This window comes from Typha latifolia, chromosome 1 (assembly GCF_019914945.1).
Source record: "Typha latifolia isolate L0001 chromosome 1, TyphaL0001v2, whole genome shotgun sequence".
NCBI classification, from domain to species: Eukaryota; Viridiplantae; Streptophyta; class Magnoliopsida; order Poales; family Typhaceae; genus Typha; species Typha latifolia.
In genome coordinates, this window is record NC_133086.1 from 6,912,386 (window position 1) to 6,930,257 (window position 17,872).

At 35.5% G+C, this 17,872-nt stretch overlaps 2 protein-coding genes across 2 annotated transcripts; one reads left to right on the forward strand and one right to left on the reverse strand.

The window, feature by feature from the left end:
* Window positions 1-82: 82 nt before the first annotated feature.
* Window positions 83-5,114, reverse strand: LOC140789310 (S-formylglutathione hydrolase-like). The gene is made up of 7 exons (XM_073138971.1): window positions 4,488-5,114; window positions 3,879-3,996; window positions 3,148-3,195; window positions 1,305-1,501; window positions 1,091-1,189; window positions 907-972; window positions 83-494 (listed from the first exon to the last, which is right to left on the reverse strand). The coding sequence occupies exons 1-7, from the start codon at window positions 4,629-4,631 to the stop codon at window positions 309-311; spliced, it is 858 nt and encodes a 285-aa protein (XP_072995072.1). The 5' UTR covers window positions 4,632-5,114; the 3' UTR covers window positions 83-308.
* Window positions 5,115-6,301: 1,187 nt separating this feature from the next.
* On the forward strand, window positions 6,302-16,725 carry LOC140793039 (SUMO-activating enzyme subunit 2). The gene is made up of 11 exons (XM_073144376.1): window positions 6,302-6,625; window positions 6,718-6,807; window positions 8,008-8,091; window positions 8,207-8,425; window positions 10,888-10,989; window positions 13,249-13,698; window positions 13,785-14,014; window positions 14,178-14,271; window positions 14,356-14,538; window positions 14,711-14,808; window positions 16,032-16,725. The coding sequence occupies exons 1-11, from the start codon at window positions 6,593-6,595 to the stop codon at window positions 16,414-16,416; spliced, it is 1,968 nt and encodes a 655-aa protein (XP_073000477.1). The 5' UTR covers window positions 6,302-6,592; the 3' UTR covers window positions 16,417-16,725.
* Window positions 16,726-17,872: the final 1,147 nt, after the last annotated feature.

Genomic DNA, 17,872 nt, shown 5'->3' on the forward strand with positions numbered 1-17,872 from the left:
CCGGGAAACATTTGAAGCAAATCAATTTCAAGCAATGTGTGAGATAATTTCTGACCATCTTGATTAGAGAATAATATAATGATTGGGCATTACAAAGCACCAGCTATATGCATGATCCTTTATTAGAAAACTCAAAGGGCGCATTCATAGAATATAAAACAACAACAGACGACTCAAATTAAATGCAGTACAAACTTAAGATTCATAAGGAAAATAGTTCATAATTCAAACTCGACGTCAAAGTGCATATGATAATTCTACTATCCCACACCCCAAGTGTTACTAGCAAATAGGTAAATTTCTCAAAGTCATGAGCTTGTCTTAAGAGCTTGGGCATGATGGCAGATGTGATCATCAATAAAGGTAGCAATGAAGTAGTAGGAGTGGTCATAACCAGGCTGCATTCGAAGAGTCAATGGAGCGTTGACGCTCTTACAAGCTTCCTCAAAGTTATGTGGAAGCAGCTGACCATGCAGGAACTTGTCATCCTCTCCCTGATCATAACAAGATAGAATTTATCGCCAATATAGAACAATAATTATAATGTGAAAATGGTGCGTCATCAGTATGAGCAAGATAGAAGTAAGCAATCAATAGGAGATATATAATAGCCTAATAAACATCTATGCAGCGTTGTGACCACCTGGATCTCAATGCCTTTTAGATTGTTGAATGGCAACGAGTATTAACAATTCTACTGATTTCATGGATAGTATTACAAATGAAATTATGACTAGCTGTTGGACTCCTGAAGAACCAGTAACTGCAAGTCCAAGAAGCATGCATTTAAGTATCTAGTTTTCAAAAAATAGATTAGATATTAGCAGGAGAACTAGATGAGTCACAAACAAGGAAAAGATGCATAGGGTCCACATTCAGCCTATTCCAAGATTAAGGTCGCATTACCTGATCTATCAGGATTGAATTTGAAATTTTGTTACACTTACTAACCAAGCAGGTGGCGTCATATTCCTGCAATTAATAAGAAATCCAAGTACATTTCTCATATCTGGCAAAGAAGAAAAAATAATGGAGGAATTTCCATCAAGAAGTAAAGTGTTCTAACTAGGGAAATACATTGAATGATTACCTCCCAGTCTAACTGACTGTTACCCAAGTAGTTTGAGAAAGCCTTCTGACCCCAGGGGCATTTCACGGGATTGACTATTGGTGCAAAAGCAGACACTGACTGGAAATAATGTTGAGTTATGATAAGCACCAATTAAAGATTTACATTAGTAAATTTCTTGAAAAGCAAATAGCTGTGAACCATTTAAAAAATAATGTAACCCATCAGAGAGCACCTTGTATTTGTCAAGGTTTTTCAAGTAGATTGTCAGAGCTCCATGTCCCCCCATTGAGTGCCCAGAAATGGACGCACAGGATGTATCAAGCTGATCAAAATTTTCACTCAGAACTTTTGGCAACTCCTTGACAATGTAGTCATACATGCGCCAGTTTTTCCACTTCTCATTAGTGGCGTTTAAGTAAAATCCAGCTCCTAGTCAAGAGAGGAAGATCCACTGTAAAATGTACTAAAGATGGTGCTCAGATTTATTGTATAGGTAAAGCATATATATAGGAATACATTCTCTGATGGTTGTATATTTATCTGTGTACATATATATATGTATGTATGTATTAGGTAGGTTGGAATCAGGGAAAGAATTCCCTTAATTTGTGTGCCTCTCTAAGAACATCACTAGATATTTAAAATGGGAATCATAGCCTCCCCAATATCTTAGACTTTATTGCACTTCTACACAGGAGCCATGACTCATAAATTGTTACTAACTGGTAAACATTGATTGAGTTAAGCTCAAGAACTCTGTCAAGTCCAACAAACACATATTTTCCCTTCCCAGACTCTCTCCCTCCCACCCTTATGTTTTTTCCTGTTCTTTTCTCAAGAACGCCTTCATGCTTTCTACCTTCAAGTCCCCACCACCCCACCCGCTTTTCTTTTTCTCTCTCTCTCTTTTTTTGGCCATAGAAACCCTAATACCACCAAGACTACCTTGAATGAAAACCCATGAGCAAAGACCAAATTGGAAAAATATATCAGCATTCAAAATTTTGAACCTTTTATAGTTCTCCATATATGGACCTAATACATGCAAGTTGCATAATTTAAAGAAAATTTGCTAGCATTAAATTCATTCTAGATGGAATCTTAACTCCAGATATTGTGACTAGGTAGGAATATGGATAACATATGTAGTTAGATATATGGATATCATATGTAGCATGACTAAAAGGTGCAAGAGAAACAAGGAACATATTGCAGATGAAGATAAATCATATTTTAGAGATTTGAAGGAATGAAATTTTAGCAAAGGAGAAGGGAAATTCACCACCAAGGTAAATCTACCCTACAAGACTCCGCCGGAGTGAATATTGATTATTTGATCTTTGATAAGTTAAACAAATATCATCTCATCAGAATTGCTCCCCAAGTGGTTGATATTAGCTTCATCTTGCACTTCCACTTTTTGTGCCATACTAAAATAAGCATCTCTGTTTTTCTAAACTCAGTGCAAGCCAGGGACAAGCTCAGACTATTGTTCATAAGTTGGATGAGCTTAAACTTCTAGACGGATCTCCCTATTGGTTCTCCATCAATTTTGAAGTGTTGATGTCATGTTGACACTTGACAATAAGTCCTCAATGAGTGTTCTAAACTTCAAGTCATGTTTTATAGCTATAATTCTATTATTTTTCCTAGAGAACTGGATGATGATAACAATGAAAAGAGCTTTATCAATAACTAGACCAAACTGACAAGTTTGGGCTGTAGTTTAAAAACTCATATAAACTAACCGTGTAGTCATAATCTTTACCATTTTTCCTTTGATTTATCCAGGAAAGGTATGTCTCAATATTCATAATATCCTGAAGATTCAGTAATCTCAAACATTATAGTGCTCAAAAGCCAATTTGCATTTTCCTCCCATAACAGAAGCTAATCGAACATACTAGCGGGATTATTTAGCAGGATGAGATATATGCATAATCTTGGTTATAGGCTTGTAGCCATGTTATTCTTGCATAAATATGCACCAGCTAAATGAAAATTATAGCAATTGATTCATTCAAAATATAGTATTAAAGATCAGATTGATCAAAACTTATAGCTTCCAGCCTTACCCACACCAAAGTCCCAACTATCTGCCTCGCCTTCTATGTTTAGCCCTCCTGCATTAAATCACAGAAAAATACATAATTAGCAACTAACTGTCCCAGTAATAGAAAATCAAAATAGAAGAGAATTTGCAATGGATCGTTGTTGATTTATTGAGTAGTATTTACATCTTACTATCTTAGGGTTACATATGATACAAGATTAAAGGAAAAAGAAGAAAATCCTTAGTGCTTTGAATCATGAAGAGGGGGACCCTCTTAATGATGACAAATAGGATACATATCTTATATGTATGACAGTGTCTTGATTAACTTGAAACCTTTAAGAGGGGTTCAAGAGTTAATTAAATCCATAACAACATAAGTATAGTCGAAGAGCTGTACTGATTCTGATGTAGCCAGTTAGGATGGGTTATGACCTTTATAATGGAAGGAGAGTTAAGTTAGTATAAAAAAACATATTTAGCATTCATGCAGCTTGCATCACAAGGAAGTAATTAACAGGGTTTAAATGACATGGCTTAAACCTTCAGGAAAAAAATCATTAAATATTTAAAGGAATGGATTGATGCATCTTAAACCAGTATCAGACAATCCCACAAGTGATAGGTGTCATAACATTTCGTTTGTTTTTGGAATATGTCAAATAGCAAGCAACATGTGAAAAATGAAAGATAGTAAATGAAAATATAAATGAATGTTATCAGAAAATAAGCAAGAATCGCAATACTACTTACTTGGAGATGTATCAGGAGCAACTAAAGCGACGCCCTTGGCGGAAGCCATGCGTTGGGCACCAGATTTTGTAATGAAATTCTCATCTGTACATGTCAGGCCAGATAGCCAGTAGAGAATCTGCAACACATGAATCCAGTAATCACCGAGACACCAAAGATACCAAAATCCTTATCTAACGTCAACTTGAAACAGGCAGCAATGCAAGCAACAAGCGGGCATATGGTTAGCAGTAAAATAGCTTAGTGTTGCAAAGCCCACACTTTCCTTGGTGAAGAATCAATATAGATTAGAAAAAACGACATAGGAAAAATTCATGAACAATTTCTGATCATTTTTATAGATCAAGCACAAGCCGTATTAACTGCGAAACCACAAATCTAGCCTTTTGTGAAAAAAGAAATGTGAGACCACAAGAAGAGCGAGAGGGGTAATTCTCGTGCGCATTGGTGGAAGCCTAATGCAGTGGGATGTTGACATCCAAACCACAACCAAGAATCCCTAATCACGTATCTAATCTCGGTTCCTCTCCTTATTCTCCATCTCTCATACGCATAGTAATAAAATCAAACACCTTACGTTCAGATCGGAGGAGGCATCTTGGAGCTTACAGGGAATTTCGTGTGTGGTGTAGGCGAAGGGGGGAAGAAGATGGTGAATGTCATCGAGCAGCCAAGGGTTGGGCTGAAGTGATTGTAACGCCGGTTGTATCCTCCAAACATCTTGGAGCTGCTCATCTCCGTTGGCTTCTCCATGGATTCACCTCTCTCTCTCTCTCTCTCTCTCTCTCTCTCTCTCTCTCTCCTATCTCTCTCTCGATGGAGTCGATGGGGGAGAGTGGACAGTGTGGGTGTGGTGACTCATAAGAACATGCGACACAGTCGCAAGCCGGATACTTGGCAACTTTCCATTGGCTCTCAAATGATTTTATTGATACCGTCAAAATATAATTCACACTTTATTTTTTATAAAGCTTTTAAAATTTAAAGAATTTTTTTGACAAAATTAATCGTCCTTCTTCGCTTTTGGAACACTTCAAAACTTAAATAAAAATTATATATCTTAAGACAACGACTAAGAGATTGATTCTAGCTTCAATCCAACGTAAATCAAGCTCGAAATATGGCCTGATTTAATGATGAAAATATACTAACTAATATAATAACATTACATCTCTATGTCTAAAAAAATTCTTATTTTCTCAAAGACAAGCTCTATTGTGTAGTTTTTTCTCTCACAAGAGTACAAGTCTCAAAGCCATCGCTGTTTTATTCTAGATGTTTCTGAAAATGCTAGTAGAATCTTTTTATTCTCTTTTAATCATATTTTATCAAAATATCTTTGTATTGTCTTTTAATTATATTTTTAATCACTCAAAACGATCTTGCAACTAAACTTTAAAACATTACCGCCGTAAAGTTACATAGACTAACTCTCATAAATTTGCTCTCGCAAAGTTAGTAGGTATATTTTTTACGATCGATACAATATAAATAAATTAGTAACCACATCCTTCACATATCTTTCTACTTCTTCCCTCTGTCTCTCCCTTAACTCTGCACCCACTTGTTGCAACTCTGTAGTAATTGCTGACTTGCAGTTTAGGCATTTTTTTCCACCTTGGTGGAAAAACATCTATAGATCCTTTTTTACTTGTGGATGGTAGTGGTTTTAGAAATGAAAATAATTCATAAACCAACTCTCATAAAATTAGTAAGTATTCTCTTTACGATCAACTCTAATAATACATAATTAAGGTGGAGATAATTATTTGATGGTTTAGTAACTTGACTCAATAATTCAGCTTATTGATGGATCGGCAGTGCGATAGTTTAAAACAATATTTAAGTAGCATTTAGTTCGGAGCAATATTTCGACGACCCACACAACTTAAAGTACAAATTAAGTAACTTAATATGTTGGATAGAACTTGATGGGATCTAAGTAACTCCGTTTTTAAAAAAGGATCGACTCTTTGTCTAACTCATATTTAGTTTTCGAGCTATTGAATAATAAAATAGAAAAAGAATAAAAATAGTTGTCAGCTAGTTGCTCTAAGCTTTTGCTTTCGTAGACAGCAGATGGCTCCAATGCTATCCACTGTGCGTTCTCGGGCAGAGCAGGCCAAAGAGGAAGTCTACTTGTTTCTGCGACATCCTCAATGCACTTGAGCTTGGGCCGGGTCTTGAGTAGCCCCAGCAAAATCCTGTATAAATTTGGGTCTAAAAATAAAATAAAATAAAAAATTCGACTTGGTGTTCCCAAAAAGTTTCCAAACGATAGTATTATGAATTTCTGGAGTTCCGTAATGAGCATAAAAGAAATTGAATCATTTTAATTTAATGACTCCAGAAGATTTGGTTAGCCAATTCATTATTTGAGGGAGGTTAGTAAATAGTAATCTAATAATTATCGCAAGAGAGTTGACCAACGTTCAAGTCGAACCTCCAAATTCTAATAATGTATTGGATGTCATGAGCCGAGAAGAAAAAAGGGGAAAAAGAAAATGGTGTGAGGGCTCAGGGCTTAAAGAAGCAAAATTCCAATTGAAATCCTACAAGTAAGTATTTTTTGGAACAAGACGCAAGAAGACCCCTCTCCCTCCCTTTTCCACGAGTCTTCCCAGTTCTGACCCACCTTTGATTCCCCCAAACCCAGCAAAAACGAAAAAAAAAGAAAGCCCTCCTCCTCTTCCCCTCCAAGCTCACCCCTCCCCATGGATTCGAGTTCGCAGGAGGAGGCAATCAAGGTACTCTTCGCGTAGTTTCCCGTTATTTTCTTCTCTTCTTCTCGCTTGCGGCTTCGTGTCTCAGGGAGCCATTTGGAATTGGGTGGTTGCAGGCCGCGAAAGTGCTCATGGTGGGGGCTGGGGGAATCGGCTGCGAGCTACTCAAAACCCTCGCGCTCTCCGGTTTCCAAGATATTCATATAGTAAGCGAAGAGTTACTTTGATTTCGCACTTTGTTACTCTAGGGTTTGTAATTCTTCTAGCCCTAATTGATTTTCGGTGTTCTAGGGTTCTAGTTAGTGACAAACTCTCTTAGTAGTAGTAGTAGTAGTAGTAGTAGTAGTAGTAGTAGTAGTAGTAGTAGTAGTTTGGAAAGAACATGCTGGTAGGTCAATTGGCAATAGGGAAAGGGTCTTACACCTTATAATTTGTTAAAAGAATTGTTTTTAGTGTTTTTAGTACTTAGATGCTAATGTTGAAGTTTCGGAGATCTTGGTGCAGTACCTCTTTTAATATTTTTAGCTCCTTGCAAGAAATAGATATTTATGTTAGAAGCCTACTATATGTGACGGTTTGTGTATTTCAAAAGTAATATGCAGGGTTATGGTAGATTTGAGTCAGACTTTCTGTGCTTTATATTGGATTCAGAAATAAAGTACAAAACTACAAAAAGAAGGCAATCTTGCTGAAAGTTAAGTCTGCCTTCTTGATTATTAGGGAGATGAAATGGACTGGACTCCATGTGGAGATGGTTGTTTTGGTATTCTTCCTATGCATTTTGTGTTCCAGTTAGGTTTCATATTGTTTGTGACTAGGTTTATGGTCCATGAGATGCTTGTGATGCTAAAATTCTGTACTAGAAAAGCTTCTGTATGTTCTCCTCCAGGCGAGTGCTTCAACAGTGGTATATTAAGAAAACCTTTCAGGCTATCTGGAGTGGCAGTGGGGATGTACATAGACTGAAAATTACCCAAGAAATGAATATTTGGAGGAGTTTGAGTTGTCACATAGGAGAAGAAATTGATATACACAACTAACGCATTAAAATGATAATTATTTGTTCTATAGTTGAGATAATTTTTATGCTTTCAAAGGTATTCGGTTACGTGATAAGCACTACTGTATAAGGTTGTCTCAGCACCGCATCCACATTATAGTCTCTTATGTGTCTGCAATACCTTGGCTGCAGAACATAGTGACAGAACAATCTTTACACAGCCTGTTAGTACTCCGTTTATATGAATCTATTATAACTTACACTATTGGCCTGACTGGAAGTTATATTCTGACAGGTCCATACGCCTTGAGCATTGTCAAACTTCATCCATTTTCTTAGACTGTATGTCAATTGACAATCTTTACCCGTGCTTGGTTATATTCATAATAGTTGTTTGTTTTTGCAGATTGATATGGATACAATAGAAGTCAGCAACCTAAATAGGCAATTTTTATTTCGACAGTGTCATGTGGGGCAATCTAAAGCTAAAGTAGGTAGCTTATACCATATAATTTATGTCGAGTGTAGTTATCTTTTCTTGCCCCCTTTTTTCATTAAATGTTTTTAGTATGGTCCTGACTTTTTCATATTTGCTTCCTTATCAGGTTGCTCGAGACGCGGTCTTAAAATTTAGACCGGGCATCAACATAACATCATATCATGCAAATGTCAAGGATCCCCAATTTAATGTTGAGTTCTTTAAACAATTTAGTGTTGTCTTAAATGGTCTTGATAACTTAGATGCCCGGCGACATGTTAACCGACTTTGCCTTGCTGCTGAAGTCCCTTTGGTTGAAAGTGGAACAACAGGGTTTTTGGGGCAGGTAATGTATCAAATATTTCCGTACAAGTTATTTGATTTGATATATTTTTATATGCTAATGTTTTAGAGTGGTACTGTAGTTCATGTAACTGAAGGTTTACCTGATGCACTTCTCTTTCTGTTTCTTCTGTGTGATATTCTTTTAGTGAGAGTTTGTTGACTGCTGCTTCTTGGTTATGTCAATACTGTTGAAATAGAAAAAAAAAAGCTTAATAGCTATAGGTTGATCGAAATTAATCACTATATAAAATTTTATTTCCCAACTTCCAGTCACATTCAAAAAACACAATATCTAAGGCTGTTCATTTGAAGTGGGAATGGTGCTTTTGGGAATACCTTATGTCCTGATATTCGTCGGGTGCTTGCTTTGTTGCACGTGACTTAGTTTGTTCCAGGAAAATACTACTGCTGGCCTTGACATTTTTTGTTTATGATCTTTACAGATACTTTGTTGCCAATATCTTCTAAATGGTTTTTTATAACCTTCTACAAGATATGGATTCTTCTGCAGAAATAAAAAAATTTCAAAAAAAATTTCAAAAAATTTGAGAGTTTTCTCCTGTTTGTGCCGGCATGGCATATGCTGTCTAGCATGGCAATTCATGGTCTTAAAACTGTGTGCGCTCTTTGTAGAAATGCCAGAATGACCATTATAATGATTTTTTCTTTCTCTTATGCCATGTCATAAAGGGCAAAGGTGCAAATGCAAAGAGCCAAAGATACAATTGGATTTACATGTCTACATGTTTTTAATAATGCAATAAGAGATTAAAGAAGTTAAGAAATTATTTGTCGTCTTTTCTGGTTATATGTGGCTTAAGTTGGGCATTGATATGAAATTGTAGATTTATGTATTGCACTTCTTCAAGGTTTTTCTAATGTAGCATGATCTTGAATTTCAACCAGTTTTTTAGGTCTTCGTACCATTTGATTGGCCTTATAGGTTTTTTCATGGCAATCAGCTCTCACGTCAAATTTGTTTTGGTTAGGAAATAGTAATCAACCTGGAGACTCCAAGCTGATTTATGCAATTCAACAGCTAATCTAGCATCTTCTGCAATACTAAAATTTTACTCACATGTCATGTTTGATCAGTTGTTTCATCTTAATAGCAAATTAATGAATACTAAATTTTCTAGTCAAGCATCTTCATGTCTATTACAAAAAGGAAATTCCCTAGTTCTCTTAATTGATCCATGTTATAGTTTATTCTCTTAGAATAATAGAAATGTCAAAGCCCTATCAATTTTTTATTCTAGATTTTTTTTGAAAATGCTGATAAATACAAGCTCCATGTTGTAGTTTATTCTCTTAGAATAACAGAAATGTCAAGCCCTATCCTTGTTTTATTCTAGATTTGTTTGAAAATGCTGATAAATACAAGCTCCATGTTGTAGTTTATTCTCTTAGAATTAAAATGTCAAAGCCCTATCGTTGTTCTATTCTAGATTTTTTTTGAAAATGCTGATAAATACAAACTCCATGTTGTATTTTATTTGCTTAGAATAATATAAATGTCAAAGCTCTATCATTGTTTTGTTCTAGATGTTTTTGAAAATGCTGATAAAATCTTTGTATTCTGTTTTACTTATATTTTATCGGGTCTGTAAAACATTTCGGCATTTCACCATTCTACTTAATGTTATACAGGATTATATATGCCGTGCAAATACATAATTATATCATGTAAAAATAATCAAACTGAGTTGTTTTGGTAAATTATGTTTCATCAAGTCTATTAGGCGTTTCACTCTTCTCAATTCAGGCCTCACTATGTCCTGGATAATATGATCCCATGCTAATGCATCTTGTCATATAAGATAATCAAACTAAGTTATTCCTAGCAAATTCTACATGCATCTTGGATGTAATATGTCAGAGGGTCATGCATGAATTTGTTATTGTTATTTATAGACTGAGACATAAGGTAGTTCAATATATTATGTATTAACCAAAGTTTGGTCATTCTTTCAAATAAAGAAAAAGAAAAAGAAAAAAGACCAAAGTTTGGTGCTGTTCTTGCCCATTAAACTTGCCTAATTTTTGGACATTTATGATTCCACTAGATTTTTCAAATTTTATGCAAAAGGATAGTACTTCTCTAACCCCTTGCCTACCCACTTGTTTGTAATTTGTTTACTTGGAAATCTGTGATGTTCCAGTTAATTAATAGCCATGTTGCATCTGCCATGTCTAGCTATATAAGGTTTACAATATTATATATGCTTTGTTATTCACTTATTCTGTACTCATTTAGATTTATTGATGGCTGTAGTGCTACTTTGGTGCAACTATCCCTGGTTTTCTTAAGCATCTGATTATATGTTATTGCATGCTGCATATAGTATTATGACACAAACTTAATATTTTTGTCTATTTAACCATTAGTTTGCTTACGTTTATTCTGCATCTGTTTTGTATCAAGTTCCTCTAAAGCCTCTAATTGGTGAATGATTGGAGCAGGTTACTATACATGTCAAGGGTAAAACAGAGTGCTATGAATGTCAACCAAAACCAACTCCGAAGACCTATCCTGTCTGCACAATCACTAGCACACCATCAAAGGTTTCATTTTCAGTTTTCTTTTTTTTTGTGTTATTTATAACTATAATATATATATATATATATATATATATATATAATATGTATATGTATGATATTTAAGAGCTATACTATGAAAAGATAGTGCCACAATTTGATAACTCTTCTCTATTGTTGCTTTCTCTGTTATCTTTCTTTCTAACAACTGATGATACATTTGAACATGTCTAGTGATGCAAATAAATTGCAAGAATTTAAGCTCCAATGCTCAACCGATGGGTTAGAGTTGTTACATCTTATTTTGGAGAGCACTTGTCCAAAGAGATTAAGAAATAATTTAATTAGCACGTAATAGAAGACTAAACTAAGACCAAAACAAACTATAAAGTCAAAGCCAACAGAGAATATCTCATTTTAAAACTTGACGCAACCTCAAATACTGTTTAACAAATAGAAGAAAAGAAATAATGTTTGTACGACAAGCTATAAGGGAGCAGTCCATAGTCCATAAGTGATTAAAGATTAGGTTAAAGTTTGAGTTTATGGTTAGGCCTAGAAATCAACGAAGGCTCAGCGAAAAAAGGGCTCGGCGAAAAAAGTTTCATGTTCAGAATCACCTATTGTATCTGATGAAACCTTGACTATCATCTTCACTCTGAGATCAACATTCTTGGTTTAAGCAGATATTCTGCAATACAGCATCAGTTATTAATAGTAAAGGAAGCAAGTGCAGTAATCACAATAGCCAGTCAGCTTCAGTAGTCAATAATAATGTCAGGTGCAGTAATTAGTAACACCAACACAGTAATTGCAGCACAGACTGATAGAGAAATATGGATACTGGAAGTCCAGCAAAGAAGCATATGGATGTAGCAATCAAGAAGAGAAAAGTAGGAGAGATAGAATAGAAGAGGGGAGAAAGAGTTCAGAAGAGAGGGGAGAGAGAGGACAGGTTGAGAGGAAGAGAAGAAGTGGCATCAGATGAAGGCCACACTGCCAGAATAGAGAGTAGGGTGGCTTGGAACAAACCTCTTCAAGGACTCATTCATCTTTCTTGTGCTGCCGGAGGGTAATGAAATAGAGTAGGTTGGGACCTTTTCTGGTTGGGTTTTTGCACTTGGTTAATAAGGATTAGATCTTATTTTAAGTAGATGGCTTGGGTCCATAATAGCACTCAGAACATTGTATCCTTGCATTATTATTCTTCAATTTTAATTCCAAGTTGTTGGCCAAGAGAGGACTTGGAAAGTAACCAGTTCTTCTAGTTTCTCTAATACAAATTTCTAATTCATGACAGCCAATGAGGGATATCCAGCTGACATAAGGAAATCTAAATTGGAAGTACATTGGAACAAGCTAGTGACGTTAAGTTTTAGAGTGGAGTACATGACTAGGCCGATGCTGCAGAAAATCAAGTGGATTTGTATGATTGGTCAACAGACAAAAGGATATAGCTGAAATGACTGTCAAATTATGGAAATCCTTGTATTGATACTTATATCTTTTACTACCGTGGATCAGCTACATCACAATGACATGGCCTTTACATGTTGATACTTGATGCACTCATTTGTCTTGCTACACCAAGCCTTTTTCTTCTCAGGATTCTATGGATCATCTGGCATCAGATGTCAGAATGAATCAAAGATAGAATATTGCAAAATGCTAAAGACAATTTACAACTATGTGCTTTATTTAAAAAAAAAAATTAAAATTCCACTTGTGTGTAGTAAACATGTATGCATTGGTACAAAGCGCTAATAATTTTCCAGGCATTTCTTCCAGCAATTTGACCAGTGAAACAGAGCTGGCTCCTCTTATCTGTAATAAGAGATACTTTAAAATTGAATGGTAAAAGCAAAAAGGATATGCCATTTGCTATCTGTAATGCTTATGTTTCATGTGCACCTCTATCTGGTGAAAGTACCATGTATTAAGGGTCAATTCCTCAGTATGAGTTAGCTAACATTTGGTTAACATTTTGGAAAGAGATGCTCATTATAGAGGTTTGTCTACATATAGTGAATTTTCAAAAATGCGTGTAAAATGTCTGATTCCTCCTGTTATTTGAAGTACTAGTTAATTCGACTTTAGAATTCTGCATGAATAAAGTCATTGTTTTTCAGTAGTTAAAATTTATATGAGAACGAGATGCTTTAGTTGTTACATAATGTTCTACAATATCTTAGTCAAAATCCAGATATTTACTACTTGTATGGATTTTATCACAAGAGAACATTTTAGCTTGGTGTGATTATGAAGTGCATCTTCTATCCCTTGCAGTTTGTTCACTGCGTTGTTTGGGCAAAGGACCTGCTTTTTGCAAAGTTATTTGGTGATAGAAATCAGGACAATGATCTTAATGTGCGATCTAATGATGGGAGTAATTCATCAAAGCCTGTAGATGTGTTTGAGCGAAGCCCAGAAGAAGATCCTGAGCAGTATGGTCGGAAAATTTATGATCATGTTTTTGGATATAACATCGAAGTTGCATTAGCTAATGAAGAAACATGGAAGAACAGAAAAAGACCTAGGCCTGTATATGTTACTGATGTTTTGCCAGACAAATTGATCCAACAAAATGGTAATTCAGAGGACTGTGATAATGGGCAGTCAGCCTTCTCTGCTATGTTATCTGTTGGTCTCAAGAATCCACAAGATATATGGAGTATTGCTGAAAATTCAAGAATCTTTTTGGAGGCTTTGAGATTATTTATTGAAAAAAGAGAGAAGGTCCATTTTTGTACTATGTGATAGCATGTCTATGTAACTTTTTGAATTGTGGAACTTGTGATGGATCTGTTGATTTTTGTTTTCAGGATATTGGGAACTTGACCTTTGACAAAGATGATCAGTTAGCAGTAGAGTTTGTTACTGCTGCTGCAAATATCAGGGCCTATTCGTTTGGAATTCCTCTGCATAGTCTGTTTGAAGCGAAAGGTATTGCTGGCAACATTGTGCATGCGGTTGCAACAACAAATGCTATTATAGCTGGTTTAATTGTTGTTGAAGCAGTTAAAGTGCTGCAGGGTGATTTTCAGATGAATAGGTACTTTCTGATGAACTTTCTCATAGTAATTTCTCTGTCCAATGCCATATTATTTGCCACTTAAGTATAAAAATTGCTCGGTATCAAGTCTGTTTTGTGTAGCAAGACGTTGTATTTGGTACTTCCAAAAAATACTTGATCACTGTTGTATTAACCTTCACAGGATGACATATTGTCTTGAACATCCATCAAGAAAGATGCTTTTAATGCCAGTGGAACCATTTGAGCCTAATAAATCATGTTATGTCTGTTCTGAGGTACTTTTTGGTCATTCAATTTTCATTAATTATGGTTTTTATTAGTCATGCGACAACACTGACTACAACTTAAAATTGAGACAGACTCCACTGCTATTGGAAGTTAACACTTGTAGTACAAAGCTACGAGATGTTGTCGAGAAGATAGTAAATGCAAAACTTGGCATGAACCTTCCTTTGATAATGCATGGTTCGACACTCATCTTTGAGGATGGTGATGATTTGGAGGAAGATGTTGCTGCCAATTATGCCAAGAATCTTGATAAGGTTAGGACTTCTCTGCATTTATCATACCATTTAGCATGTGATTTGTAGAAGTAGCACGTGACCGTCATTTTCATGTGATGTTGCTTACTTATCATAGCCATGATGCTATCTTTTCCTTGCAGTTGATGTTGTATTACTTTCCTTGCATTAATTGAGCTATCAAATTATACAGGTATTAGCCGAACTTCCTGTTCCAGTTACTAGCGGGACTATGCTTACAGTTGAGGATCTTCAACAAGAACTATCATGCAACATTAACATCAAACACAGGTTTACATCTGATGTGTATATATATTCTTTCATTTAGTATTTTAAGCTAAGTTTATTTTGTAATGCGTTTGCTGGTATTTTTTTTTGTTCTTCCAGTTTTGTATTTTAAGTTTCATATGTTGGTTTTCTTTGAATCTTTGTTTCATATCATATTCCCTTTAATTCTATTTGAGTTGCTTGGTTACTTGATTTCATCTTGATGTACAATTGGGTGGTAAAAGCATTCTCCCATCTGAATATTTCAGAACGACGGGAAACATTGGTGGAGAATTTTAATACTTCACATTTAAAAGAAATAGTAGAATAAAACAATGGCCGCAAAATAAATGCTCCCAACTGTTTCTCCTTGGCAATATGAATGTCTTTTTATGATGAAATGCAATGTTGAGTTAATTTAATTTAACAGTTATTTTACCATTTTGCAATCGCTCATGTCCATGTCCTTTTCTACTCTTCCTCTTTAAGTTAGCACTTTGAGCTGCAAGCAAGTCAATCTGTCATCATTGAGTATGCCCTAAGTCCTAATCAAGGTTCTAAATGCCGGTGGCATCACCATGCCAACACTGACCTAATTGGCTGTTGTGGAGTCTCGTGCTGCATGGAGTTGACCTACTTTTGCATGTCATGGTACCACAGGTACATCCTCAGGTCACGTGACTGATGTTCAAGTTACTGGATATTGACCTATTGGCTGTAGGTCAATGACCTGCGACCTGCATCATGTCCCATGGCTTTTGTCTATGTCAGGATATTGAGGAAAAATCAGAATGAGGATTGATATCTAATATGGAAATCAGAAAATTGGAAGTGATGCCAAATTCACATAGATTGGTATATGTGGGGACATATTATTATTTGATGCCTTTTTGTTATCCAATGATTTATATTCTGTAGTACTGTAGAGTCGGCATTTAAATTGTAAATGCTGAGTTGTACGCGCAACTTATGTTTTGACAAGCTTTAGCTTATTGACATGAATAAAGATTGAGTAAAAATTTGTAATATGATGGCTTCTTGTTCTCCATTAAAATTAATCTGCAGAATCAGACCTTAATGTTGATTCTGAGTGATATTTCCAATTTATATTATCACAAGCTGTTAAATACTGGTACAAGTTTTCAGTGGATTTCTTTTCCTTGTTTGATGCACAATATATACTGAATTAGCTACTTCATAGTTTGTTATTATAGCATGAACATCACAAGTTGTTCTGATGCATGCAGGGAGGAGTTTGATGACGAGAAAGAACCAGATGGCATGATCCTATCTGGATGGACCAGTGTCACTGACAAATCCAAGCAGGTTAATGGTGAGAGCAGATTAACTACTTCGCCTGATGCATTAGAAGCTAAAGGTAAGTCCTATGGGGTTGAGATAGCTCCAGAGAAACCTGGGACCAAGAGGAAGCTTTCTGAAATGTTAGAAACAACGGCAAACCACAATGTCTCTCGGAGTAATCTAAACTTCAATGCTGCCAATCAAGCGAATCCCCAAGAAGTTGAGGACAACGATGATGATGTCGTCATGCTTGACGAGAACCCAGAAACAACCAAGAAAAAGAGAACCCAATTGCACCTACACTCAGGGTCAACTTCCAGTTTACAATAACATCCAATCTCCAAGAGCTGCTCGTGGCTTCAATTCTGTCATCACTACTAACACATTGATCCGGTGTAACCTCTTGTAATTTATGGTGTTGACAAATGTTGGAGGAAATTGCTCCCTGTAGGTTTAATTAAGGGGATTTAGTAGGCTGCCCTAGTTGGAATTTTTTTGGCTCATCAGATAATTTATCATTTTGTACGTAATCGAGCATACTGGTTCCATGTTCTGTACGAGTGATGGCTCACTGCCACTGAAACTTTGTAACTACATTAGCCAGGAATAGTGTTACTCTTCCCGTTGTTGCTTGGTGAAGTAGATTTCTTTTGCTGCCATAGTTATTTGTTCTCTTATTAGGCGGCCTGAATGCAGGGATTTCACACAAAATAGTTGCAAAATTGACGATCAAAGAGGCTCAAATTGGAGTCTTTTGACCAAACTAGCCCATCTCAAACTTTTTCTTTACGTGTCTAATACACTTCAAAATTTAAATAAAGAATTAAATGTGTTTTTAGGAGATAGTGATTTTAAATATAAGTTGTACTGATTAGATCAAAACTTTCAGTTTCTATATAAGTTGTTCATCAGCTACTTATATTTAAAAATCGTACTTCAACTAATAATTTTATAACTTATATAGTTTTGTATTTAACTTTTAAAATAAATTAAACACATCGCTGACTTAAAAAAAAGTCAAAAACTCGATCAGGTTGTATAAGTAGTTTTAGGTTCCAATCTCTAAATCCCCACCTCTTAAAATAAAAAAGGGTAAATTTCAAATTAGTAGTACTACTAAAATCATACTCCTAAATTTTTATATTTAAATTACCATAATATTTCTATGATATTAATAATCATTTGAGTAAATAGAAACTTCTACTCATATTTTAAAGATGATCGAAAATCTTCTTCTATGATCATATTTTTAAAAGCGTACTTTCTTTTAAATTAAAAAAATAAGATATAGCGAGTAAATTATATTGAACGAGAGAGATAATTTATCTCTGATATTATAATATTTACTATATTCTCTCTAATAATTTGAAAAAAAAAATTATGCTTTCTCAGTTATTGGATGGAAAAGTTATGTGATACAAATAAAAGTTATCATGGGGCACAATTTATACTTTAACTAATAATTTTTCTTTTTTGTTGCATAATTCTGCACCAGAAATGGATTCTTTTACCCCGAGTCAAAACTAAATTAAAAAAAAAAAAAACAACTCCAAACGAATCCAATTTACCAAAAACGCAATCTCCAGCAGCGAGCTCTCTTCCGGAACATCCCCTTCCAGTTCCAGATCAAGAGGCAGCAAGCAAAACCCAAAAGGAAAGCCCCCAAATCCCCTCTTCTCCAAGCCCCATTTTTCAACCCTAGCATCCCCGCCGCCAGAACCCTAATCCGCAAACCCTTCTCCGAGCTTTCCCTTAGCAGCGAGACCCCCAAAGCCGCCGCCAAAGA

Bases quoted from the DNA above. Each gene is read 5' to 3' on its own strand.
- LOC140793039 (XM_073144376.1), top strand. From the start codon at position 6,593: ATGGATTCGAGTTCGCAGGAGGAGGCAATCAAG. The intron at 6,808-8,007 runs GTAAGCGAAGAG...TTGTTTTTGCAG, and splicing joins GTTTCCAAGATATTCATATA to ATTGATATGGATACAATAGA. The intron at 13,699-13,784 runs GTCCATTTTTGT...TTTTGTTTTCAG, and splicing joins TTATTGAAAAAAGAGAGAAG to GATATTGGGAACTTGACCTT.
- LOC140789310 (XM_073138971.1), bottom strand. From the start codon at position 4,631: ATGGAGAAGCCAACGGAGATGAGCAGCTCCAAGATGTTTGGAGGATAC. The intron at 1,502-3,147 runs GTAAGGCTGGAA...TCTCTTGACTAG, and splicing joins TAGTTGGGACTTTGGTGTGG to GAGCTGGATTTTACTTAAAC. The intron at 495-906 runs GTAATGCGACCT...TGTTATGATCAG, and splicing joins ATTCAATCCTGATAGATCAG to GGAGAGGATGACAAGTTCCT.